This window comes from Pholis gunnellus, assembly GCF_910591455.1.
Source record: "Pholis gunnellus genome assembly, chromosome: 8".
Classification (NCBI taxonomy): Eukaryota; Metazoa; Chordata; class Actinopteri; order Perciformes; family Pholidae; genus Pholis; species Pholis gunnellus.
The window spans coordinates 8,923,827-8,951,108 of NC_136534.1; the positions used below are offsets into that span (position 1 = coordinate 8,923,827).

General features: G+C 42.7%; 1 protein-coding gene across 1 annotated transcript; it reads right to left on the minus strand.

Annotated features, from left to right (window-relative positions):
- Positions 1–74: 74 nt before the first annotated feature.
- LOC306699452 (uncharacterized protein) lies at positions 75–27,183 on the minus strand. The gene is made up of 4 exons (XM_079164066.1): positions 26,763–27,183; positions 25,095–25,304; positions 4,838–5,026; positions 75–758 (listed from the first exon to the last, which is right to left on the minus strand). The coding sequence occupies exons 1-3, from the start codon at positions 27,012–27,014 to the stop codon at positions 4,874–4,876; spliced, it is 615 nt and encodes a 204-aa protein (XP_079020192.1). The 5' UTR covers positions 27,015–27,183; the 3' UTR covers positions 75–758; positions 4,838–4,873.
- Positions 27,184–27,282: the final 99 nt, after the last annotated feature.

Genomic DNA, 27,282 nt, shown 5'->3' on the forward strand with positions numbered 1-27,282 from the left:
CCACCCCCATTTCACACCCACACACACACACACACACACACTAAAAAATAACATCCCATAGTTCATAGTTGTTGGTTTCAATAGTTCTTTTATAGAAACATGACAGAGTTTTCCTGTATATCTGAACAGTGCAATCCACTACTTTCCTCCATAAAGCTAAACATGGGAATTAACAGATTATCATGAATTAACAACAACACTCGTGACTATGTGGATTTCATATATGTGACATGAAAGCATGGACAGCGGGTTAGGTTGGTCACAGTACGCGACTAATATCTACATCGATGTTTACCTTACAGACACAATACAGAGAACAGAAGTAATGCGAGACATTGACGGAAACTTGAGGAATTTTTTGGTAATAATTTTGTGTTAACTGTTGTATGGGGTCACTTTCAGAACAATCAACCGTGAATGACAAAGCATGAGTTAAAGAATAAATTCTCGAAAGGCTTTATATTATAGTTTCTTCATGGCAAAGCCTCTTCAAATTCTAAATACCAAAAATTGTTCAGTTGATTGAGATGAAAGTGACAACTTGTGTATACAAGTGTAGCTTAGTTAACAGGCAGAAAGCATCACACCTCACAGCCGGTTCACACAGACTACTTTCTGTTGCTCTTAAACAATAATAAAAAAAAAGCCTCTCCTTGGATGTATCAAATCCCGCTGCTGCTCTTCCATCTTATCTGTTGGTTGCAGGTTCGGGAAGTCAGTGTGTGTTCTGGTTGACATCTAGCATTCGCCGGAACGACCTGCAGACAGACAGGACGGGGAGTTCCCAAAATTCAGACGGTTAATTTGCTGCTTCAAAATGTGATCCGTAACATGATACACTGGGTTATACAAACAAAAGGACAATCATTAACATATTAGCAACGTAAATTCTTCATGAAAGGTGAGGCTAATATTTAAGCCTGATTGGCAATGACGATATATACACGATATCATTCTGTGTACGTGAAGATTGAGATGAAGAATTAACCCACTGCCACTCATTCTCAGATAATGAGCACAGAGAGAGCGAGAGTAAATTGCATGTGGAAATTGCCAGTGCAGTACGTCCCTGTGGGCCCATGCTGAGTTGTGTTTATTCTGCCCCCACACACAGGGCTTTTCCATATGGGCCACCTGTGTATTTTATCTTAACAAGGAGCATCTGTCGTCATCATCAGCACCATCATCTGGCTTGAGATAAGCTACACATTTATGAATATCTGCAGTTTTTCAATGCTTGTTTATGGCCAGTGAGAGGCAGCAGACAGCACATTGTGGTCTACAGTAAATCTTACTTTTTCAGCTTTGGTTAATAAAAGAACATACAGACATTGCATGACAAACAACACCAACACACATAACGATATGCTTTTAAAATAGAGCCAGAGCCACTGATGGAGCAACTGGCTGAGCCAGCCATATTGGCTCCGCTGTTGCTAAATTTCTGCAGATTTTATGTGAAGCTGTGCATTCCCGTTCAGCTGGAATAAAGAGGAGGACTTTTGTGCAATTCATAGAGGAGTAGATCACCTCGTAGTGTGCACTACACGTACACAAACAGGCTTAACATCTCTTCTTTCCCTTGGTCAGCAGTAGCCATTCAAAGCCAAATCTCTACTTCTGAGAGTATTTTTGAAGTATCCTTTGGTTAGTAGTATGTTATTCTATGTTTGCATACTTTTAAGAAGGCTCGAGGTTGTAAGTGAATATTTACAGCCAACAATTCCTCTGAAAGGGCAGCAAAATGTCCGCCATCGTACAATCAGACAAATCTCAATCTTTCAATTGCAAAACTGAACAGAACTCAGCTCAAGATATATTTTGACACACTACAAACTGTGTGTTGATTATCCTTTACTATTCAAACTGTTGTGGAATATTTCTATGTAGATGCGGGATAAGAGTTGATTAAATAAACAGAGTCTGATGAATGCTCAAAGTAGTGTGTCAATTTAATGCTTGCAAGCAGGAGAGCGGACACACAGACACGTATCTCAGTGAACTGTGCAAACCACTGTCAAAGAAATACAAGGCACATCATGTTTTATGCATACAAAAGGTCACGCCTTTAGTGACCTCGTAAAAAGGGAGTATAGGGTCTCTGGACATGGGTTGATTTGTTTCTGCTCCTTATCTGTTATCTCCAGGTGCGATCAACTGGGGGTCAGTTCATGCAGAAACAGGAAACAATGGTTCCCTGTTTCTCCTTTTAGTGTGCATGTAAACATCAACACTGGAAAACAGGTTTTATGACCTGATTCACCTCTGTAGGAATGCAGTGTTTATCTGCATCTCGTACCTTCCCCTCAGTAGAACACCCATCTTCCAAAACATCCCAATATACTAGAATATATTTTACCATTACATTCCACTATTTTGATTACATTATAGTCACACAATATTACAAAAATATATATCAAGGACATTTCAAAAACATCAAATGTATTATCCCAAAACATAGTTTCAAACATCATCATGTGAGACATCTGAAAAAAGGTGTTTTTTGTGAGATAAAAGATCATCTGTGATGTAGCAAACTAGATATGTGTATGGCTTTAAAATATCGAACACAACTGTTGTTGTGGATGTGTATAACCCCCATTATTAGAACACACATAAAAAATGATACAAAATAAACAATAAACACGTTTTACACCATCGTCATCTTATTCTGTTTTCGAGTTAGAGTCTGAGTCTTAGTTTTAGTTTTAGTTTGAGTCTGATGAAGTACCTTCCATGTAATCGAAGTCATCTCTGCTGTCATTGTCTGACACTGGTGTGTACTGTACCATGTGCTTTAACACAAGATTGGAGACCATCTTACATAGCATTGGAACAATGCAAGTTTCAAAAATAACAAATGCGATTTAATAAACCGGCCATCTGGATAAGGGTTCCTTTCCATATCATCCAGAGTCGAGTGAGAAAGTCGGGTGTAGGTGTTTCGTCTTTACTCATTGCGTCCTGTAGTTCAGTCATGTCTAGCAACGAACGTGCAACAATGTTCTCCTACCCTGTGCTTCTGTCATCTGATCTAACACCATACGATTCTGCATAATCATTAGACGCATCGATGTCAATCCTTAGTTATTCCCTGCATTTGCAACATGCTTTGCATAGCGCCACCACATATTGTTGTCCGTCAGATAACCACAATTGTTGTGTTTCAATAATGCTGCGTCTATGTCGACTAGAGTCGTTGTGGGTGATGTCGTCTGTGTCCATCACGTCGATGGAATCGGACAGAGTGATGTTACTGGCATAGTATTTACGTGCTGCTTCAATCTCCCATAATACAAAAAGAAAAAATAACCATTAATGCAAACAGGGATCTTATACAGAAAAAAAACTTGTGTCCTCCTACTCTCTGTAGAGGACTCCATGGTCTGCATACATCCCCCTCTCACTGATTTTTATTACTTTATGGCGGTGTCATTAATTCTCTGGTTTCTCTCACAGTGCCCAATACATTCAGTAACTCCCCTTAGTTTAAACCTTCTACAAGTAAACATATTGTAACACATAATATCCATGCTAGGAGCGCTTTAAATTTAAATTCCTCACAATTCCCCCCTTTCTCACTGTTCACAGTGAGAATATTAAACAGTTGTATCCATCAATGCATCATCTACTCATAACTGGTCGCCCTGTATATCTGTTTCACTAATTGTCGATCTATCTCTGCAGGAATCCACTTGAACATCTGCATTAACAATTCTTCAGGCTAATACATTCAAAAACATTTCTAACAGTTCTCGTGTAGCATTTCTAAAGTAAGTACAAGCTGTGTAGGGAAAAGGATCATTCTTTACACATAGGTGTCATCCTGATGTGTAAGCAGAATAGGTGTTACAATTTACATGTTAAAAACAGTAGACAACACATTGTGCCTCTAAGGCCACATAGTTCCAGGTGTTTCATCGTCATCCAACGGCGGTGAATTTGCTTTTCACCCTGTCAATTTAGTGATACATCAAGAGATTATAACCTGCATAGTACAATTTATTAAAGTAAAAGTATAAGATTCAATCTCCTTCCGTCCTATCTTCTATATTCCGAAAGTCCTATCACTGAGTTAGAAGACTTGGATTTTGGCCCTAATTTAATTCAAAGGTTGCAATTTTTTATGACGTTACCAAATACAAAATGTGGATCTATCTTTACAACAAAATCAAAAATGACAGACAAAATTCCAAAATGACATTACATATCCCCCCTTTGCCACGCTATCTCTACTGTAAACTATTTTAGCGTAACAATGGAAGCGATCACATGGCAATTGTCTAGGCTTATTCATTCATAATTTTATAATAATTGAAGATCACAAGTAAGGGAATTTTTTTTGCAGGCACACTTAAGGCACAATTCTACAGGCATCAGCTGCAGAAATTCCTGTTCAAGAGAAACAAATCTGTTATGCATCTCTCCATCTTTATTACTGTTGTTTGTTTACTAGATATACTAGAATATATTTTACCATTACAAAACACAGATTATAAAACACTTTGGATAATACCATGTGTGGTGGAGCAACACTGACCGAAGGGTGAATTTATAAGGCATCAAAGTTGGAAAAAGAGTTGAGTTTAGTTGATTTTTGATGTGTCATAACATAGTAAAAGCAAATCACAGACACAACAGATGTTGAACAAATCTGAATCTGTGGAAGATTGTACTGGTTACTCTCTACAGTGTTGGAGAGTAATGGATTACATGGACATCTTCTGTGGATTAATCTATCAATGACTTTCAGACAATCTGGGGACTTCAGGGTTCCATATTTTCAACTCAAAATTCTTCCCGATGACCAGGAATGTTCCTCATGTGGTCTAATTACCTGAACTAGAAATATGGGAAAGATGATGAAACAGATTTATTGATATCGAACCCCCACAACGACCATGTAAACGATGGAGAGGATAAGGATCCCGATGCCGAGTCCCAGGGCCACGTGGTTCAGTGTCCTGGCCTTCCTGCTGCTCCGCTCCGCCGAATTCTGGTCCCCGGAACGGTTGGCTTCACGGGCCTGAAAAATATTTTGAAATCGGTATGAGTGAGATTAAAGAACAAAACATGTGAACAAATGTAATTAAACCTGTGCTTTTTTTTTAACATTTTGTAAGATTTATGTACTGAATCTGCGATAACCAGACATGTGCATCACATAATGTTAGGTAAATAAATTTAATCAGAGCTTTATGTGCTAATTCGCGGAGTTGCGAGTTACAGGTTATGAAGGTTTAAAACTCCAAGCGGGGCGCTCTAGCACTCGCCTGTACAAAGGAATGAGAAAACTGTAACTCTGAAGGCCACGCTTGGGAAACTATACACTGATATCAAATCTTGGAGTAAACTGCCAGCTGAGAACAGTACGTACCACAGCTTGGGATAGCAAAACGTAGATTACACACTTTGGAGCCTGTTAGGCTTTCACAACATACACACACACTGATGACGCATCGAAGGAGGATCCCGGACGAGAGCCGGTGTGAGCGGATAAGCTCAGTGCTCCAACCAGGCCGTCGCTCTGCTAAAATCGATCCCGCCTGCACCTTGACTTTGACCAATAGGCTCCTCTAAGGAGAACCTACAAAACTTACTGCGCTTCCGTGTCTAGGCGCCTTTTTACGTTGCTCTCAATCGGAGAGGAACTGCTAGGACCGTGCACGTTTAACTGCTCGGCTAATATCTCTGTGATAAATAAAACTATTGCTTGAATCTAAGTGAAAGCCTCGAACTCAATTCGTTAAGTTGTTTTTACACAACAATTGGTAGCAGAGGATGGTTGGAAAACGATTGGAAAACCAACGAATTGAACGAGTGACGGACTTCTCTTCTGTTCACAAAAAAAAAAAAAAAAAAAAGGCGTTTTCCCGTGAGGCTGGAATCTCCGGTTGCCGCCGGACTGATTCTACACACAGCTCGGGAAACTGATCATCAGCGCGCTGAACAAGAAGGGTGAGCAGAGCCCATTTCACTGAAATCTGCATATTGTCGATAGTGAACCAAATTAAATGATCAGTAGTACCGAACTGTGAGTATGAATATTTTGCATAAAGTGTAAATCGTAAAACTTTGACAAAGTATCAACAGAGATGTTAGACCTGCAGTGAATTTTAGAAATATCTGTACACATGAGTGAATGGATCTAACCGAATTGATGGATTGTGAAGACTGAATCGAGGCCGCAGATGCTTTCTACGAGGCTTAACAGGGCAGTTGTGATCGCTGAAGCATACGAAAGTGTGAAGTAAGCGATTCGACACTGCCTGCGGGTCATTCGAGTTGCATTGTCCCCACGATTTGGTTGACACAAGCCTGAGATTGGATCACGTACATAGAGTGTTGCAGTACTTTCTGAAGCTGAAGTAAGAGATACCACGTGAGGTAAAAGCGCTCCCTGAGAACGTCATTTCCTTCGGGACTCGATTCGTGCAAGGCGCGTATCGTAAAACACTTAAATCCGCAGATATTTTTGCTAGACGTAGTTGGTGCGTGAGTATTTGCAGAGTCGCAGCGTTAGTATGGCGGTCGTCAGGGAAGTTAGAAAACAAAAGCGCTAGAAAAGAGACGCGTTACATTATCTGAGAACGTCATTTCCTTCGGGACTCGGTTCGTGCAAGGCGCGTACTGTAAAACAATAAGATCCAAAGATTTTTCCTAGAAATAGTTTGTACGTGAGTATTTGCAGAGCTGCAGCGGTAGTATGGCGGTCGTCGGTAATAAGTAGGCCTAATAGTATAGTCACATAGATATAGAAAACGAAGCTGAATTGGCAGAGTTTCCACAGGTCCAGGTGTTCTCAGGCTTTGACGGTCAGTGGAGCAGCGCACACGCTCAGACAACGGTGCACACTTTAACAACACCATGCTCGCTAAGGTAGAGCAAAGCCTGGGGATCACCCACCGATTCGGGTCAGTTTACCACCCCCAATCACAAGGACTTGTGGAAAGAGCAAACCAGACCCTTAAGGCAAAGATAGCTTTGAGATACATTTCTCTCCCCACATGAAATCCTGACAGGAAGAAGCCTGCCAGGCCCACCCAGAGATGGAGGTCATATGCCATCTCTGGATGTGCAACAGATTGAAATGACTGACTATATGCGTGCCCTAACTTCTCTTACTGAAGCTCTCTCCAAACAGACCCAGAAGGTTCGAGCAGTACCAGAAGCAGCGGTCGCAGAAGCAGCCATAAAAGTAGGTGACTGGGTCAGGGTCAAGGTTCACAAACGCAAGTGGACTGACCCCAGGTGGACTGGACCGTACGAAGTGAAGGAGGTTACTTCACACTCGGTCCAGGTCAAGGGCAAATCAGGCACCCCTTGGCACCATCTGACACACTGTGCCCTAGCACCGGAACCAACCAGAATTCTTGGTGAAATTCGTACTGATTTAAAGATGCATCGTAACATGAAACGATGTTTCGGAGACCCAGACGGCCCGCAGCCACTAGGGCGTCATAGGTCTCAAACATGGAAAGATTGGGGTTGTGGGAGGAAGACGATAATATTCGTGGCCGCCCTGGGGCTAGTAGGATTAGTATTGATGATATGGGGCTTAGAGGTGGCATACCAGGTGCCCCCGGTTGCTCACAATGCCATTACTAATTAAAAAGTCTAAGGGACTTAGTAAACAAAGAGACTGGGTTCGAGTCCCATGCCATTCCAGACCTTTCTGACGAGCAAACTGGGGGAATTAGATATTTGTCTTTGACTCAAGGAGTCTAGAAAAAACACCTAAAATAAAAATAATAATTTAAAGTAAAAGAAAAACAACTAAACTATAGGAAATAATGGGTTCATGCATGAGCAGGAAGAGTGAAGATGAAAATTTAAAGGGAGAGATTAAATATATGAAGATGAAGATGAAGACAGCATTAAACATGTAAAGAGATGGAAGGAAAAATATGGGTTTAATGAGAAATTGACAGTCATAGGATGTCAACTAGAGATTCACCAGATAGAAAAATTCAAGAAAAAAAAAAAAAAAAAAAAGAGAGTAAAGACTACAGAAAAAGAAAAAAAAACAAGACAATGAGAAAGAAATGCGAAAATAACATGACTAATTCTCCTGATTTGTATCCAAGCGTACATTTTAGTGAGGGGGTGTGCAGAGGGCGACCTCCTCCACCTCCTTCCCTCTGCTTCTCCTTCAGCCATCTCACAACAGGCTCAACAGGCTCCTGATCCTCCAAACTCCACTCCGCTCTTCTCCTGCCACTGTTCTGGACATGCCAGGCCCGAACGCGAAAAAATCCCAGCACAGACAATTCAGCTGAAATTGTGTCTGCGCTAAAAAACTCATGAGCGAGGACTCCAACGGACCGCTCTACAGGCCAGCACACACCAGATCGGGCACAGAATATGGTGAGCAAAACCCACCAGCAGTATTATTAACTGTACACAGCAACAGTGTTGCAGTGTAACCATGAAAAGGAAAAAGGGAAACAAAATATGATATGTGACTATGATGATGCTATTTGAAATATCTGAACCTGTTTGTTTTAATGTGTGTTTCCGAGACAATCAAAGACACGGAGGCAGGTGTGGACGGGACAGTGGGAAACGTGGAGAGAGAGCGGATGGAGGGGACGGAGAGAGAGGATGGACGGGAGTTTTACGGAGCGGAGTTTGGTTGTGTGTGGAAGAGAGTGGACAGGAGGAGGACATCAGAGGAGGAGGCCGCCAGGACACCTAATTCAGCGGATAAATCAGGTCATGCAAAAGCACACACACATTGATGCACAAACTGACGGTAAAGAATAATAAATAGAAATATTAGAACTATATCGAATAGAATTGTGGGGTTAGAGTTATTGAAGGATGTAAAGTAGTAATTTTGTGTGATTTTGGGGCATGTACAAGCAGAATATCTATCGGTACCATCAACGATCATAAGATCCCAAAGCAGGTTTACAGACAAAACAGCATTTGTGTTAAACTGTCCAGTTAACCTGTTAGGCAGAGAATGAAAGTGGTTCGAATAAACGATTGACTGTTGTGTGAAAGAGGTTTCTAAACTCAACAAAATTATTTCTGCAGTCTTGATAAACTGGTTCAGGGTCACAGCAAAGGCTGTGCACTTATCTAAATTTAAACAAAATAAGAGAGACATTTTCACCCTCTCTGCTGAAGAAGAGGTTTTGAAAACAATGAATGCAACTAAAAAGCTAAATTTGACCCACCAGGGGAAGAATCTTACTTTATGTAGATGACATTTTGATATGCTCTAAGATACAACAACGATGCAAAGAGGATACTCTTGCACTGCTAAAGTTTCTCGGGGAACAAGGTCATAAAGTAAGCAGAAACAAACTCCAACTTTGGAAAGAGAGTTAAATATTTGGGTTATGGTTTATCAAAGAATGGCCGATCGACAAAAGAAAAGAAGCCATTCTCAAAGCAAGCAAAAACAAACAAATGATGTTATTCTTAGAAATGACTAATGTATGTGGAAATTGGGTTCCTAATTACGCGGAATTAGGAAAACCTTTATCAAAATTGATGTATGATAAAAGTATGGGAGCACATGACAAGTTGTGCAGGACTCTGGAAGCAGACGAAGCTTTAATGATATTAAAAAAGATGTTAACAAGTTCATCAGGTGGGATTGCCAAATTATGACAAGTTTTTTACACAAACAGTAGACTGAGGGGGTTTTACATTCCATTTAAAGATGCAGATGTGACTAGGTTTATTGATGACACGGGTAAAAATATTTAGATGGTAAAAATGCAACGGGATATGCAGTAGTGACAAATAATAAGGTTATAAAATTTGAATCTCTAAACATCACATTCTTCAGCACAAAGCTGAAGAACTAATCGCTCTCACAGACAGAGAGGGGAAAAGACAAGGTCGTTACTAAGATACAGATAGTAACTATGCATACTCATGCTTGCAGGTGTTTGCGTAGCAATGGGAAAATAGAGAGATGGTGACATCAACTAACAAACCTATTATACATAGAGAATTGATATTACAATTACGAGATGCAGTACAATTCGGGTTTTAAATGCATAGCACACAAAACAGGTGCTGACCTGTTTCAACAGGAAACAGCAAAGCTGAGGATGAAGCAGGGAAAAAAAGGGTGCACAGAAAACAAGTGACCAACTTTCTTTTGAAGTGCAAAAGTAGATTACGAGATCTTAAAAGACATGCAAACAGATGCTCCACAGCAATAAAAAGTATTGGATAAACAAAACTGAAAAAACAACAACAACAAAGGTTCTGGGAATGACCTGAGGGCAAACTAATATTACCTAAGACCTTACATAGATATACGGTTCTTTTGAGTCATGGGTTTAAACCATGTCTCAACAGGGGGGAAGGTTATCTATGATAAGCAGGGTCTTTACAAATTACTAAAAAAAAAAATGTTCTGGCATTATATGTGCAAAATATAATCCATTTCAACATATTTGCAGGGATTTCATTGAACTAAACTAATATGAAGGGAAGAAATATTGTTTGACAATAATTGACAGAGGTCTAAATGGATCGAGATGCTATTAGGGAAGCTTAAAGAAATACTAACTTTCAGAAATAAATTATTGTGAATATGATACACATTTTGTAAGCAAGGTGATAAAACATTTTGGCTGAGGTATTTGGAATAAACATGAAATATCATTGCTATTATCATCGACAGTTAGCAGGGTTGATTGAAAGAATAAATGGTACAATTAAATTAAAATTAAGAAAACATATCTTAACGAGTCTAAACCATTTGTAACGTATGGGGGAAAATACAGCAAAATATATTAAAAAGAAAAATATTAAAAAGAAAAGAAATTACCAACAGCTCTCTGAAGAGCAGAGAGCATATAAAAGTGAATCAATTGTACACTGATAACTCTTAATCTTAGGACACCTGCTTCCTCTGAGTGAGTCTGGAAGAGCAGGGAAGCGAAAGTCTCTGGGGCCGCTTGTCTGACCAGTGAACATACTAACACGCTCAGAGGGATTTAGTGGTGTTTTTAAGAAACAGAATAGCTCAGTGGTAGAACTAACATCACGGAAATTGGTAAATTTAGATAGACAGGGCTATGTGGGATAAGCATAACTATGTTTTGCTTTGCTTTAGCGAGTTTCAATTTATGGTGGGAATTTAGACAGATTAAATTGACAACTAATAAATACAAATGACAACTACACTAACATTACATGCTGGGAACTAGAAAATAATCCAACAGGGTTCAAATGTGCCTTACAATTGTTTACTTCTCCTCAAACTGCCTAGTAGCAACAGTTGGGTCACTCTGCGCTATCTGTTGCCGCCTGTTGATCGCACTGTTTCTCACCCGATGCAGCAAACTATTTGTTTTTAGAATGAGTTCCTGTGAGGACCTTGATATGATGCGTAATATGTAAACATCTCACAGACAACTGATGGAAGCGAACGATGCCCAGAGCTGACACCTGGTGGTTCTGTGGAGATAAACTAAGCAGTGGAGCGGCTCGTGCATGGCACGAGTTGGTGATGGCATTCTATGCATTACTTATGGATGGCTCCTGCGTAAACTCCTAGAGACAGACCACGACCATAAAGGTCAGCCGATCTGGCAGTTTCAGTCAGTCTGTGTACATGGATGACATTGGGGTCCCTGGGGGAAATCAAATTGCTGCGGGGTTGGAATCAGTGCTATTTTGGTGAGCAGCAATATGGTAGAGAGCTCAGGAGGTGTTGCAGGTGGAAAGGGGAGGAGTCTACAAAAATGTTTGGTTCATCTGGATTGAACTTTCATCCCATGGTTGGGGAGATTAATGCAGCAATGAAATGATGTTAACATGACTGAACATACTCTAGTTTACTTACCGAATTCCTAGCGGGAGGGCGAGGAACTGGGAAGTAACTACTCAACGAAATGTTTACACTGAACTGTAAATTAATGATGATTCATATGTTGAAAATCGAGAAAAGAGATGAAATGATGATTGCAGTAATACAGTACACAGAATGTTTGTTAGAACATTCTTTTTATTCAATGTGGTACTCTTAGTATAATTCATATAACATTAAAATATATATGTATTCTTGATACATTTAATTTTATTGTTTTTGTTTTTGTTTGTGTTTATGCTTTAAACATTTTTACATTACATTCAAAAATACACATTGATGTCTTGTTGATGTTTTGTTTATGCTTGGACATTTTTTCAATTTTATAGAAGGTGGTTGGACGTTGATTCGTTTATTCATTTTGATTTTATTAGAAGTTATACAATAGTATAAACAGGTGGGTTATGTTGGGGAAAATCTAAATGACTAATGATAAGGTGTGCTTTAAGAGCTTGGTGTCCTTATGTGTCCTTGTTGTGTGAACTGTATCACCACAGTTGTTTAGTCTATGCGAAAGAACACTCAGCAGCATGTCCTGGATTGAAATGATAATAAGGACTGTGGGAGCGTTAAGATGGGTACAGAGCTATGTTATAAGAACATAGCCTCCTGACTACTACATGGCATGGAAGCCATTTTGTATGTGTGTTATGCTTTTGTGACGTATTGCCTGTGACACTGTATTGTTTACTTGATATAAATATCCGAGGCTCAGAGCCTTAAAAAAAAGACGACGGAGGCACATCATTAAGAGGAGTACAGACACTTCCTCCTTTTCATTGTCAGGGGGGCCCACCTACATAGACGCAATAGGAGTCCCTCGAGGTGTCCCTAATGAATACGAGTTAGCCGAACAGGTGGCAGCTGAATTTGAAAACATACCCATAATCTCGGCCTTATTCCCAGTTACCCCCGAACAAAAAAAATGTTGACCGCATTAATTACGTGCATTATAACCTGCTGCGCTTAGCTAATATTACTCGGGACGCCATTGAAGGAGTGGCTGAGCAGCTAGCGCCCACTTCATTGGTGGCCATGCAAAATAGAATGGCTTTAGACATGTTGCTTGCAGAAAAAGGGGGTGTTTGCTCTATGTTTGGGGATAGGTGTTGCGCCATCATCCCTAATAACACTGCCCCCGACGGATCTGTTACCAAGGCATTGGACAGCTTGCGTGCACTATCACAAGAAATGCACGAGGCATCAATTATTGACAATCCCTTTAGTGACTGGATGGAGAATATTTTTGGAAAATGGAACGCTCTGATTAAGTCTATTGCAGTATTCATCGCTATCATCGTTACCTGTGGCTGTTGCTGTGTTCCCTGTCTTAGAACAATGATAGGGCGATTGATCACCACAGCCCTCTACAAAGAGAAGGCACCGCCTCCTTATGGCATGTATCCGTTATTAGCTAATGGACAGCCAGCAGGGGAGACAGACAGCTCAGATGATGAGGACGACGGTGAAACACAAGAATAGAGTTAGTGGTTCACACCTTGCAGGTGTGAAAAGGGGGATTTGTTAGGTAAATAAATTTAATCAGAGCTTTATGTGCTAATTCGCGGAGTTGCGAGTTACAGGTTATGAAGGTTTAAAACTCCAAGCGGGGCGCTCTAGCACTCGCCTGTACAAAGGAATGAGAAAACTGTAACTCTGAAGGCCACGCTTGGGCAACTATACACTGATATCAAATCTTGGAGTAAACTGCCAGCTGAGAACAGTACGTACCACAGCTTGGGATAGCAAAACGTAGATTACACACTTTGGAGCCTGTTAGGCTAGGCTTTCACAACATACACACACACTGATGACGCATCGAAGGAGGATCCCGGACGAGAGCCGGTGTGAGCGGATAAGCTCAGTGCTCCAACCAGGCCGTCGCTCTGCTAAAATCGATCCCGCCTGCACCTTGACTTTGACCAATAGGCTCCTCTAAGGAGAACCTACAAAACTTACTGCGCTTCCGTGTCTAGGCGCCTTTTTACGTTGCTCTCAATCGGAGAGGAACTGCTAGGACCGTGCACGTTTAACTGCTCGGCTAATATCTCTGTGATAAATAAAACTATTGCTTGAATCTAAGTGAAAGCCTCGAACTCAATTCGTTAAGTTGTTTTTACACAACAATAATAAACGTATGCAGTATAGCAGGGGTGGCCAACCCGCGGCTCGCGAGCCGCATGCGGCTCTTTGCCCGGTTTCATGCGGCTCTTACGTTCATATCGAAGTTTGTATTTGTGTTTTTTTAATGTTCGTGTTCGCTTCGCTTGAGTTAAATACGGTATTTTCGTCAAACGCGCATGTGCGGCCACAGATTACGTTCCTCGTCGACCCATTTAACGCCGAGACGGACTGTTTGAAAGCCCCGCTAGTCACAGATGAGGATGCGGCTGAGTTAGAGATGATCGATCTTTGTGAGGAGGACCAACTCAAACCTGCTTTAAGGGACGGGACCATTGAGTTCTGGAAAAGTGTGCCAATGAAAAAATACCCCAATGTCAAACGGGCTGCGCTTAAGATACTGTCAATGTTTGGGTCAACATACGTCTGCGAGTCTGTGTTTTCTACCCTGAAACACGTGAAATCAAAGCATCGATCTGTTCTGACTGACACCCATGTGAAAGAATTGCTTCGAGTGGCAACAACGGAATACAAGCCAGATTTGAAGAGGATTGTTCAAGGCAAGAAATGCCAGAAGTCCCACTAAGTAACATGCATAGTAAAAGAAAAACACTATTGTAAATTATTATATTTTTGTTTGTGGACTTAGTTGAACTGAGAGTTTGTCTGTGTGAGACAGTGCACACAATGTTCATTGTTGAAAATGACTGGCCTGTGGTCTTAGGAGTCAATTTCTGTCATTATCATATTGGTGTGTGACATTTACAATAAATCTGGCTGAGCAAAGGTATGTGTGTGTGTGAGGAAGGGATAGGGTGATGTTCATGTGTGCCCATGTGTATGATGTGGCTCTTTGCGGTAACACAGTAAAAAATGTGGCTCTTGGTCTCTGACTGGTTGCCACCCCTGCAGTATAGTATGGGCATGACCTGCAGTGCTATGCCAGCAGGCCATGCATTCAACCCTACATAACTCGGCTTGACTGTGGCATTAAGTGGCCTTTACAGGTAAATGATAAAACCTAGTGCAATCCAAACCTCAGTCATACAGCAATATCTGTCTTTAGTTTGCAAACATCAGCTAACATTAAGCCAGCATGAGCTACTGGTCATTAAAGAGGGTATGTTGTCCTTATGAATTCAATATTAAACTTACCTCTTATCTAAAATAAAGTGTTGGTGCGCAAAGAGAAATACCGTAAAGATAAGATAAAGAGTCTTGTCTGGCTTGATGGAATAGCATGACTTAGACCATGTCCACAATAATATAGTGTGGAGAGACATGCATTCATATTATTAATGATGTATTAGTAATACAGATACAATTAAAATGTATTAGTAATATGGATATAATTATAATATATTAGTAATATGGATACAATTAAAAATTGATCTTTTTCACTCAACTTCTGCTTTCCATCTTCACAAAGTCTGTGTTTTTCACTTTGAGAGCAGAGTTTGTCAAAAACCCTCTGCAGTTATAATTTTTAATTGTCAAATCTTTTCTTCGACGACGTGGTCATGGACTAACAGTCATGTCTGTAAAAACATTCAGTGTATGAGAAACACAGTTCCGCTATTTGCCAACCGCTGAGCAGAACTGAAACTAATCACTACTGGTTACATTTTCAACTGTAATCTGTCAGATTTACAAACAAGTTTTGCTCAGGAGATTTTGGGATAGTATGTAAAGCACACAGTCCCTTTTGAATACAAACTGAGCAGGTGAACCCAGCTTTAATCTCTTATTTATTTCCACTATTCAAATACCATGTAGTGTGTAGATGAAGGAGGAAAAGAAAGACTGAATACAGATGTTTTCAGATAAACTGACACGTGTAAAAAATGCATCTCAATATTGGGACAAAAAACCCATAAAAGGTCATAAGAAGATTGATTTCTTACAAAAGGAAATGATGATGGTGGTTTGTGTCCAGTTTAATCAAAACATGTGCTGATAGATTCGATCATGAAGCAAGAGGCCTGTTGTGGGTTGGTGAGCCCTGTGCCTTTATCAAGAGTGTAGCCAGAGAGCCTGAATCAAATCAAACTCCCCCTCTCATTACCACACTGCTGTAGAGTGCTGCAGGAATGACGTGTTTTGGAAGCCAGCCCCGAAAGGAGCATTGCACTTTTTCCCCTTGACAAAAAGCCAACGGGATTTTTCCATTGGAACTTGGATTATTGCAGAAAAATAGTTCTGTGGCAAACACAAGTTTATGATACTTACAGGTTTTGATCAGTAAGATAATCTTCACAAATGAACAACACTTTCATGATTTCTGAAGTGTGAATGAATTTGGCAGAAGTTAAAAGCTAACGTTAGGTCGTAAACGAACTGTGTCACATGAGGCTGTGATGAAGGTTTTATAGTCTCATTCAGCCACTTGTTAGACACGTAAAAGCTTCAAAGTCACGACGAAGGTATTTACTGACATATTATGGAACAAAACGTTGACTTTGAGACGAGGGAATCAGAAGTGCAAAAATGATAACTCTTTTCTGGGTTTCAGGACAAATCCAGTCATATACACAATAGAGTGATGCAGGAATGTGTGTGTGTGTGTGTGTGTGTGTGTTTTGTAGGTGTCATGAGAAGGCTCTAGTCTGCTCTAGTAAAGCTGGTTATGATAACCAGCAGCGGTCTGGCTCACTTTCAGCCACAGCTGTGTATCCTGTTGCAAAAACCGTGCCTCTGTTGCTTTCGGCAAAAAATGTTTATATATATATATATATATATATTTATTTCTGTTTATTAGATTAGATTAGATAAAAAGTCTGTATCGGGGAAAGATGCTGTCTGGAGCTGTTAGCCGTGGGCTCAGCACTGTCCCATCACTAGAAGGTTTATTGTAGTGCTGGTTTATTGTTTTATTCATTTATTGTGGTGAAATGTTGTGGAATTTGGATAATAAATAAAACATTTTTATATATACTGTGGTCACTTATTTTTTCCACACCTTGATGCTTCCTTCTACCTATGACAACATGTAATATAACTCAACAATAATAATAGAACGTTGACCCCTCAAAGTAAATCAATTAGATGCAATCGGCCCTATTGTCCTCCGTCTAGATGATATTTTTTACATTGTTTCTATATCAGTTGTTTTCATCAACAGGCCTGTAAAACTGAGTATCTCCACGAAGAATCACACAAAAGCACCACTTTCAATCTGTAATAATTGAATTAATATTAACTTTGTAGTTGAATGGTGCTTTTGTTCCAAGCAACAACAACAACAAAAAAATAGCAGCAAAAAGCAGTTAGTACCAAATTACACAAGTTCTACCAGGAAATGATTCGGACAAATTAACAAAAACATTCTTAACTATGGGAGAAACCACAGGATGAGCAGGTGTCCATCTCTGGTTACAAAATAACAACAAAAAAAGCCTCTTGAATCCTCTAAGAATACAACGTTTTCTGAAATGCCCTGTAAGAAGTTTAATATTGAAGGTTGTTTGATAAAAATCAAACCCCTTGACTCGGGGGGGAATAGCGGCTTGAATGCATCTTTGGATCACTATATTATATTATACAGACTGATACAGTGGTGCTTTCATTGTATTTGATGCCTCTTCCTGCTTCTGCTTGTTTGGCTGCCTGCCAGCAGTAATATCTGAGTGCTCTGTCTCTGTGAGTGGGCCTGTCTGATGGCCAGTGTCTGTCTGTGGTTTGCTGTGGTTTGCTGTGCATGAGAGCAGCCTGAGTCATTGTGGGGAAGGAGGGGGATGGGCGAGCACGGGGCTGATATTTGTGAGAAAATCACAGAGAGCAGAAGTCAATGGAGCTGATGAAAGAGAAAATGGAACTGATACCAACATCCTGCAAGGGCTTTCTCCCGCACAAAGACAAAAAGAAAGTCACAATGGCGGAGGATATTTCCGTCCGTCCGTCTTCGCATCACTTTGCTAAGAACCTCCCCCATCCTTTCACTCCAACCTGACTCAGCCCCGAGCCTTCATCTGACATCGCTGAAGGCGAGGTCAAAGGACGAAACGCATTCCACTCTGTGACACCGCTCCGCTGTACCTCTGGTTTGCACACGCGTCCCTGTTTTCGTACTATCACAGTTACATACAGATGCAGGGACACGGGCTCTGTGTTCTGCAGCTACGTTTTAGGAAACCAGAGCTCACGTGGCTGCTGCTGCTTATGGAGGCTAAACAGGCGTGGCCTCAAGACCGAAGCCAGTTTCAGGGAGGCCTGCCTCCTCGAAGTGAGCTCTGTGCGATTTTCAACTTCAAAGGTCCACTGGGTCGGTCTTTAAAACCTCCCTTCTGTGAGGTATTATAATCTGACTCTGGGGGGAAACCCACAGAAGAGAAAGAAAATCACGACATGTCGTTATCAGCGTGGGTGAAGAGAGAATTATCACTGAACTCTGCAGCTCCCCTCTGCTCGATAGAGCTTTCAGCCCATTGTTTGGATTATTTTGGGGGGGGGTTTCGCTCTTTGATTCCAACCAGAGCAGGCAGCTGTTTTCAGAAAAAAAGGCTCTGATTAACCAACTGTACGCTATGTACCCATCACCCAATGTCACTGGTGAACACAGTGGAGCATTATCAAAACATAAATTCATCAAGACACAAAAGTAAGCTGATATTGCTTAAATATGTGACTGTTTGGTATCACGTTTAACACAAACAGAAATTCAACACTACTCGTATACCTCAGAGTCAAAGCCTTCCAGTAAACAGACATGATTATGATCACATACAGCACGCCATTCTGCAGAGTCCTTCATGACCTCACAGCCATCTTGACTGGCAGACAACAGGTGTTTGACTTCATGTTGTTCTCTGCAGCTCGGTGGTTTAACACTTAGCTTACCCCTGCAAGTTACTGTCTGGATGTCCATCCACTGTCAATAAGTGCTAAACTGTGAGGAAAAGCTCATGCTTTGGGAAACAAAGGACCGCTTGGAGTGGCTTGGAGCGAGACACACAGACCGCTGGTGTTGGATCCTGACAAAAGCCACTGTTGTCCGGACTCGCCAGTCGCTGCTGTGTTGAGAACTTCAACTCTCAAGTCTCATCCTGAGTCCAGCAGAAAGTTATTTCTCTTCATTATCAAAGTCCCACAAAAGAGAGAGCTGACACACAATGGTGCAATTAATTAACGTTCTCAGAATCAGAATCATTGTTGTTGAATTATATTGTCCAAGTATTGCTTTTCTCAGCAGAAACACTTAAAATGGACATTTTAAGTCAGTTCCAGACAGGTTTGTTTGAGAGGTAACTCTTCCCTCTTTACCATCGAGGTTGAAATGCCTGAGAGATAATGCTAAGTGAGACAGATTCCAGCAGCCAGCTCCATATCCCCCCACCACGCCCCCTGTCATTATCTGTTATTTCCTATCTTGTTTCCGTCTCTGCCTCCTTTTCTGTTTGGCCTTTCAGCTGAAGACATGACTGTCCGTCTTTGTCTCTGTCTTCTCTGCTCCCCGATCTCAAAGTCTCGGCCACTTTCTTTCAGTTGCTTTTCTTTTGTCTTTTGCCTGTATCTTTCTTCTGCTTCTCTCTAGGCCTTCCTCTTCATCCAGTTCCCTTATTATGTACATAAGAGAGTAATGTGGGCACAATGAGCTACCCACGAACAGACACTTTTCAAGGGAAATCCAGGGAAAGTCCCAGTAGTGCCGCACTGATTAGGTCTTTGTGACCATGTGGTTTATGATGCTATTTACAGTGCAGGGCATTTCAGAAAAGTTGAACGTCACACTGCGGCTAATGTGATACATCACTGTACATATTACTTTGTGAAACACCATTTTCCTGAGCAACAACAAACCCAGAAGAAATTTGGTGAAACGGAAATAAAGCAAACTGGGGAACCGAGCATCTTCCTTCCTGTCTGTTGTTCCTGTCATTGTCATCTTAACCACACGGTTAGAGTGTTTCTGAAGGAAAACTCTGCCATTCAGGTTGGCTGCACGTTGGTGTTTGTGCCCCTGCTGTGTTGTTTGTCATGTCTTTACTTGTTCCACATAGGTATTTGAGTGGGCGCTGGCTCAGTATGCAGGATTTACAGAGACAAAGACTTACAGAGAGCTAAAGCAACTGGACAGAAGTCAACAGTAGTCCGAGTCTGACTTCCAGGAAATACTGCCGGGCGGGAGTGGGGATACTCACGAGCCCCCGGCTGAGCGCCGCTGTGTTGGAGTTCTCCCCGGAGAACGAGAGGGTCGCCTCCATGCGCCTACGGGTTGCGGGGAGCAAGGCTCTGACTGTGGTTTGTGCTTATGCACCAAACAGCAGTTCAGATTATCCGGCCTTCTTGGAGTCGGTGGGAGGGGTCCTGGAAAGGGCGCCGCCTGCCGACTCCATAGTTCTCCTGGGGGACTTCAACGCTCACGTGGGCAATGACGGAGAAACCTGGCGGGGGGTGATTGGGAGGAACGGCTTGCCCGATCTGAACCCGAGTGGTGTCTCGTTATTGGACTTCTGTGCTAGCCACGGTTTGGCCATAACGAACACCATGTTCGAACATAAGGTGGCTCATAAGTGTACCTGGTACCAGAACACCTTAGGCCGGAGATCAATGATCGACTTTGTAATCGTATCATCTGATCTGCGGCCGTATGTCTTGGACACTCGGGTGAAGAGAGGAGCAGAGCTGTCAACTGATCACCACCTGGTGGTGAGTTGGATCAGATGGCAGGGGAACCGGTTGGAAAGACCCGGCAAGCCCAAACGTATAGTGAGGGTGAACTGGGAACGTCTGGCGGAGGACCCTGTCCGGGAGGTCTTTAACTCCCACCTCCGGAAGAACTTCTCACACATCCCGAGGGAGGCTGGGAACATGGAATCCGAATGGACCATGTTCAAAGCCTCTATTGTGGACGCGGCCGCTAGGAGCTGTGGCCGGAAGGTCATCGGTGCCTGTCGTGGCGGCAACCCGAGAACCCGGTGGTGGACACCGGAGGTGAGGGAAGCCGTCAAGCTGAAGAAGGAGGCCTTCAGGGCCTGTTTGGCCCAGGGGTCTCCTGAAGCAGCTGAGAGGTACCGGCAGGCCAGAAGGACTCCAGCTGCGGTGGTCACGGGTGCTAAAACTCGGGCATGGGAGGAGTTCGGGGAGGCCATGGAGAAGGACTTTCGGTTGGCCTCAAGGAGGTTCTGGCAAACCATCCGACGGCTCAGGAAGGGAAAGCAGGGCCTACCCCAGGCTGTTCTCAACAGGGGGGGGGAACTGTTGACCCAGACGGGGGACATCGTCGGGCGGTGGAAAGAACAATTTGAGGAACTCCTAAACCCGACCAACATGTCCTCTGCAGAGGAGGCAGCGCCTGAAGACCTGAGGGGCTCACCCATATCCCTGGCAGAGGTCGCTAAGGTAGTCAAAAAGCTCCTTGGTGGCAAGGCGCCGGGGGTGGATGAGATCCGCCCTGAGATGCTGAAGGCGCTGGACACTGTTGGGCTGTCTTGGCTGACACGCCTCTTCAGTGTCGCATGGGGGTCGGGATCAGTGCCCATGGACTGGCAGACCGGGGTGGTGGTTCCCATTTTCAAAAAGGGGGACCGGAGAGTGTGCTCGAATTATCGGGGTATCACACTACTCAGCCTCCCGGGGAAAGCTTATGCCAGGGTGCTGGAAAGGAGGCTCCGACCGTTTGTCGAACCTCGGATTCAAGAGGAGCAGTGCGGATTCCGTCCCGGCCGTGGAACAGTGGACCAGCTCTTCACCCTCGCAAGACTACTGGAGGGGTTCTGGGAGTTTGCCCAACCAGTCTACATGTGTTTTGTGGACTTGGAGAAGGCTTTCGACCGGGTCCCTCGGGGGTTCTTGTGGGGGGTGCTGCGGGAGTATGGGGTGCCGGACCCGTTACAACGGGCGATCCGGTCTCTGTACGACTGCAGTAGGAGCTGTGTCCGCATTCTCGGCAATAAGTCAGACACGTTCCCGGTGGGTGTTGGCCTCCGCCAGGGCTGCCCTTTGTCACCGGTCCTGTTCGTGACTTTCATGGACAGGATTTCTAGGCGCAGCCGGGGGGTGGAGAACGTCAGGTTCGGGGGTCTCGGGATCACCTCTCTGCTATATGCAGACGATGTGGTCCTGTTGGCCTCCTCGGATCGTGACCTCCAGCATTCATTGGGGCGGTTTGCAGCTGAGTGTGAAGCGGCGGGGATGAGAGTTAGCACCTCCAAATCCGAGGCCATGGTGCTCTGCCGGAAACCGGTGGATTGCTCCCTCCAGGTGGGGACGGAGTGCCTACCTCAAGTGAAGGAGTTTAAGTATCTCGGGGTCTTGTTCACGAGTGAGGGTAAGATGGAGCGGGAGATCGACAGGCGGATCGGTGCGGCTGCAGCAGTAAAGCAGGCGCTGCACCGGACCGTCTTGGTGAAGAGAGAGCTGAGCCGGAAGGCAAAGCTCTCAATTTACTGGTCGGTCTACGTTCCTACCCTCACCTATGGTCACGAACTCTGGGTCGTGACCGAAAGGACAAGGTCGCGGGTACAAGCGGCCGAAATGAGTTTCCTCCGTAGGGTGGCTGGGCTCAGCCTTAGAGATAGGGTAAGGAGCTCGGACATCAGGAGGGAACTTGGAGTCGAGCCGCTACTCCTTCGCATCGAAAGGAGTCAGCTGAGGTGGTTCGGGCATCTGATTAGGATGCCTCCTGGACGCCTCCCACTGGAGGTTTTCCGGGCACGTCCAACTGGGAGGAGACCCCGGGGAAGACCCAGAACACACTGGAGGGATTATATCTCCCAGCTGGCCTGGGAACGCCTCGGGATCCCCCAGTATGAGCTGGAAAATGTTGCGGGCGAGAGGGAAGTCTGGGTCAGCCTGCTTGGCCTGCTGCCACCGCGACCCGACCCCGGATAAGCGGAGGAAAATGGATGGATGGAACTTAACAGCAATGTGCACTATAAATGAATTCATACATTTCAACATTTCCCTGTCTTTTTGGAGAGACTGCTATTCATTCATGCCGCTATAATCTCACAAAAAGTGAGTTTTGTCAGAGTGTCGATCTGACACTGTTTTCTGTTTTCTGTTAAGAAAGAATAATTAGATTTTTATTTTACTTTCATGAAATAGATACTGTCATGGCCTGTTTTTCATGTGGACCCTTGCAAAGCTCTTTATCATTTCATACATGTGAAGTGTTATAAGTAATGGATGATAAGTTTGTGATTTATCAAAGAAACTGTTGTAAGACTACGTGTATTTTAGTTTGACAGGAAGGCATGAATAATGCTTGTGAAATATGTTAGAACTTCTGATATTGCTAAATCTAAAAGCATGTACTCTGCAGGTTGGGAGCACAGGTCGAGAAATGATGAAGACTGGGAAAGCATGGTATCTGCATTGTAAGTAAGTCATACTAGGGTTTTCCACAAGGCTTTATGAGCTAAAGCTGAATTTACATCAACACAAGGTTCTGTTTTTAACCCTTTGAGGACGATGCTTGAACTTGCCAGTCTTTTAAAAAGGTTCAGTTCACCCACATTCCCCAAAAATATGAAAAAAGACAATGTTTCAGTACTGACTGCTCATACAGTTTTCAATATCTCATTTTAAGAAATCTACAAAAAAGTCCCACATGTAAATATTGTCCAAACATAAGCAACCGACAAGATCTTAACATTTTAACTCTCATGACCCAATTGACAAAATCAAATCTCTTCTTCTCAGAATCATTAACCAGAATGCATTGACCCTGTACACACACTGCTGTAACAAAATCAGCCAACTCTTTCCAGTGGTGAGAACAGCTAGCTGAGCTTTTGTCCATCGACGATAAACATCACACATATAACCTCATAACATCAGATCTTGCCTTCTAATGACCAAATTCTGACTTGACCTCAAATGCAATTTGCTCGCAGCTAACAGATCCTCCAAAATGTAAACAATGTTTATCTAATCGGGCTCAGACGACTTCAGCTTATCACAGATATATCAGTCATGGTGTGCATGTGGCTCAATCAATGACAAAAACATAAGCTGACGTCCTCTTGCGTAACTTTCTATGAGCTGACGTTCATGTTCATTACCGTAACAGCCTTACAAGGATGCTGGCTGAATATCTGTCACAGTCGCGGTATTCTGTCTCTAGAGACGCAGACACTGGGACCAGTCAAAGGGTCTACTGTCCAGCAACTGACCTCAATGGACTTTGCTCTGTGTACATGTTAACCAGAGATTGTTCACTGAAGAGCAGGAGAGGACTGAGCTCTAATATAATGGAACAACAAAGTCTGTTGTTAAAGATCAGAGGACAGAGTGTAGAATCAACACGTGGGACTCTATTCTGTGTGTTGCTTTCAAACATCAAGGTAAATAGAGAATACCAAACTGACTGGAGTAAGTCTTAAAATAAAGTCAAACAACTGCTGCTGCTATAAAAGGTATGCCACCGCAAGTTGCACGCACCCAGTAACACAAATACACACACACACGAAATGAATACACACAAATGACTTGGTCAGATGGATGTTTTTTGCAGTGTATGATATACCCATATACTTCATTGCTCTCGTTAATAGTTAAACATTCCTCATGCCACACATTGCACGGAAACAAGCCGAAACCCCATGAGACATTTTCCATAATAAAAGACCTTTCAAAGGACATTTAAAGCTTCAAAGAAAGTCCACTTTCCATGTGCAAGTAAGGCTCTCAGTAAATATACTTAAATGTTTCAGAGTTGAATACATGTTGTATTTGGCTTTTCAATTGTTGATAGATTTGTGTAGGAAGTTACACAAGAATGTTTCCCCCTGTGAGGACTAAACATCGACCACATGGAAACAATCAGTCAACCTTTCCTCCCGAAGAAGTGCCGAGACACTCACTAACTTTTGAGTTACTTCACCCAACAAAAAGACGGGACTACCAATAAAGTGAGGAATCACTGCTAAAGGGAGGTAATGTATAGCTTAATGCTAACCTCCCTTAAGTTAGCAAATTATGTTTGTAACCGAGGCCACATTCAGGACGACAAAATGTCTTCTCCATTTTATTGTCGACACCATCTTCCCTGTCCTCTCTCTGCTCTCTTCCTCACAGATCTCCACCCCTTCCAGTAAATCACATTCACTTCCCGAAACTTGGCTCACACACAGACTCATGTTGCAGCATGCACAATTTACTGTGAATAAATGTCAGTCAAACTCACTGAGATGGAGTAGATGAGGGCAGCAATTCCAAGTGGCAGGCAGCAGCACAGCATGGTGAAGATGGAGTAGCACAAGTAGTCATGGACAGGCTTATCCAGCGGGCCTCGGGTCACGTACACAGTGGGCTGGACTGTGACGGTGGCTTGCTGTCCTCCTGGGTACTGGGGTTGCCCAGGAGCACCTCCATACTGCGGTGGAGCTCCATAGCCCTGCAGGCCACACCCCGGGAAAACAAGACAAACTCACTTTCAGGGACAATGAAAACACGTTTTGGGGGAGGAGGGGGGAGTAGAGAATGAATTACGGTAAACTGGGAGGTTTAACAAGAAACAAAACTACATTTGAACCACAGCGGGCCCTAATGACGAAATACTTGCTTCTTGAACAGATTTGTTTGGTGCTTTTCGTGACCAAAGAGGTGGTCTTCAGCTGATTTCTTTATAATCAGGGAAAAAAAGAAAAGAGACTTCATATTAATTCAACTTGGATATTTAGATCATCCATATATATTAAAGCACAAACTGTGATAATCCTTGGCTGAATTTCTTTTCATTATTATCTTAATAGGATCGACGTCTGTAATGAATCATAACAAAGTTAATTCATTAAACACTGATCCGTCAAAGAAAATACCTGGCATCCAGCAGACCTCAGAGGGCCTTTTATGCCACCATTCAATCTTTTACACCACAGGACATGTCCCACATCTGCCCAGCTGTCATGACCCAATTGTTACCACAGATGAAGTTAAATGACTATGCTGTCGATCAATAACTTGTGCTACGCATCTTTTTATTGTGGAATATTGCTTATGAAGATTGCCATCATCTCCAGACTGATTTCTAGCACGACTTGTTCTTGTCAGGTGAAGCCCTGGGAAAAGGGTGTATGCTCAGTTCTGTTTATCTGTTAAATGCACTTTAGTGCGTTCATTCAAAATAGTTTTTATAATGTTCAACATATTACATAATGCCCAATGTCTAAAAATTCTATATATTATTTAAAAAAATATGTAGAATAGTATTTTCATTTCTAATATTTGTATTTTGTATTTTAGTAGTAGTTTAAAAGTGAGAATTAACTAATGTTATAAGTCTACAGTCATATTATAGACGATTATTGTGTGACTGATGACCGTCTATGGCTAAGACTAGACGTCTTCTTAACTTTCACTTTCCAATCTTTAGTAACCTTGATCAATCTTAACGGACTTTTAATTTGCTCAGTGGGATAACATAGAGTTCTTAAAAGTCCCTGCCACCAGGACTCTTATGAAGATAATTACATTATGAATGATCCGTTTGTGGCTCAAATTACTTTTCAAAATCATTTTCTTACTTCTATTTTACATTAACACATGAAGAGAACTCTATAGAAAATACCAACATTACAATGTGTTGTCATTGGCTTCAGCAGGGTAATGGGGAGAGGAGTAGTATCTTATTATTTGCAATAACATTTTTTTTGTAAATTTTCAAAAGCAGAGTACATAGTCATACATTGCACATGTCATTTTTCATTCCCCCCCCCCAATATCCCCCAACACAGAACAAATCAAATCGCACTGCCTCAATTGTCAGAAAGCAAATTACAGTATTAATAACTTAAGTATAGACAAATTAAGTACATATGGTGTAGGAGGATAGTACAGACAAACAGCTTCTTACCTGCTGCTGTGGTGGGTATCCCTGTCCGGGCTGACTGTATCCCTGGCCGGGCTGTGGGTACCCCTGGCCGGGCTGAGGGTATCCCTGGCCGGGCTGTGGGTACCCCTGGCCGGGCTGTGGGTACCCCTGGCCGGGCTGAGGGTACCCCGGGTTCGGGTTGTCCTGGTAGGGTAGAGGGGGCACATGGCCCATAGTAGACTTCTCACCGGCCGATTGCGGTGGAGCAGCGGTCGCAGACTTAGAGGGGTCCATAATGCAACAGCTTGGGCTATCAAACTAAACAACTCTCTCTTTGTACCGTTGGACTCAAGTATTTTCTTGAATGGGTAAATTCCTAGATCTGTCAAGTTTTCTTCCTCAAACTGCTGCTTCCACAAAGTGTGTTGGGCAAGTTGAGTCCTAGATTCGATATAATTTCTCCTCAGAGTCAGGTCACGGAGAATGAATACGGAATTTCCGGTAAAGACCTTCAAATTAAAAGCACCGTCGAACACACAGGCTACTCAGCTTTTTTTTAATG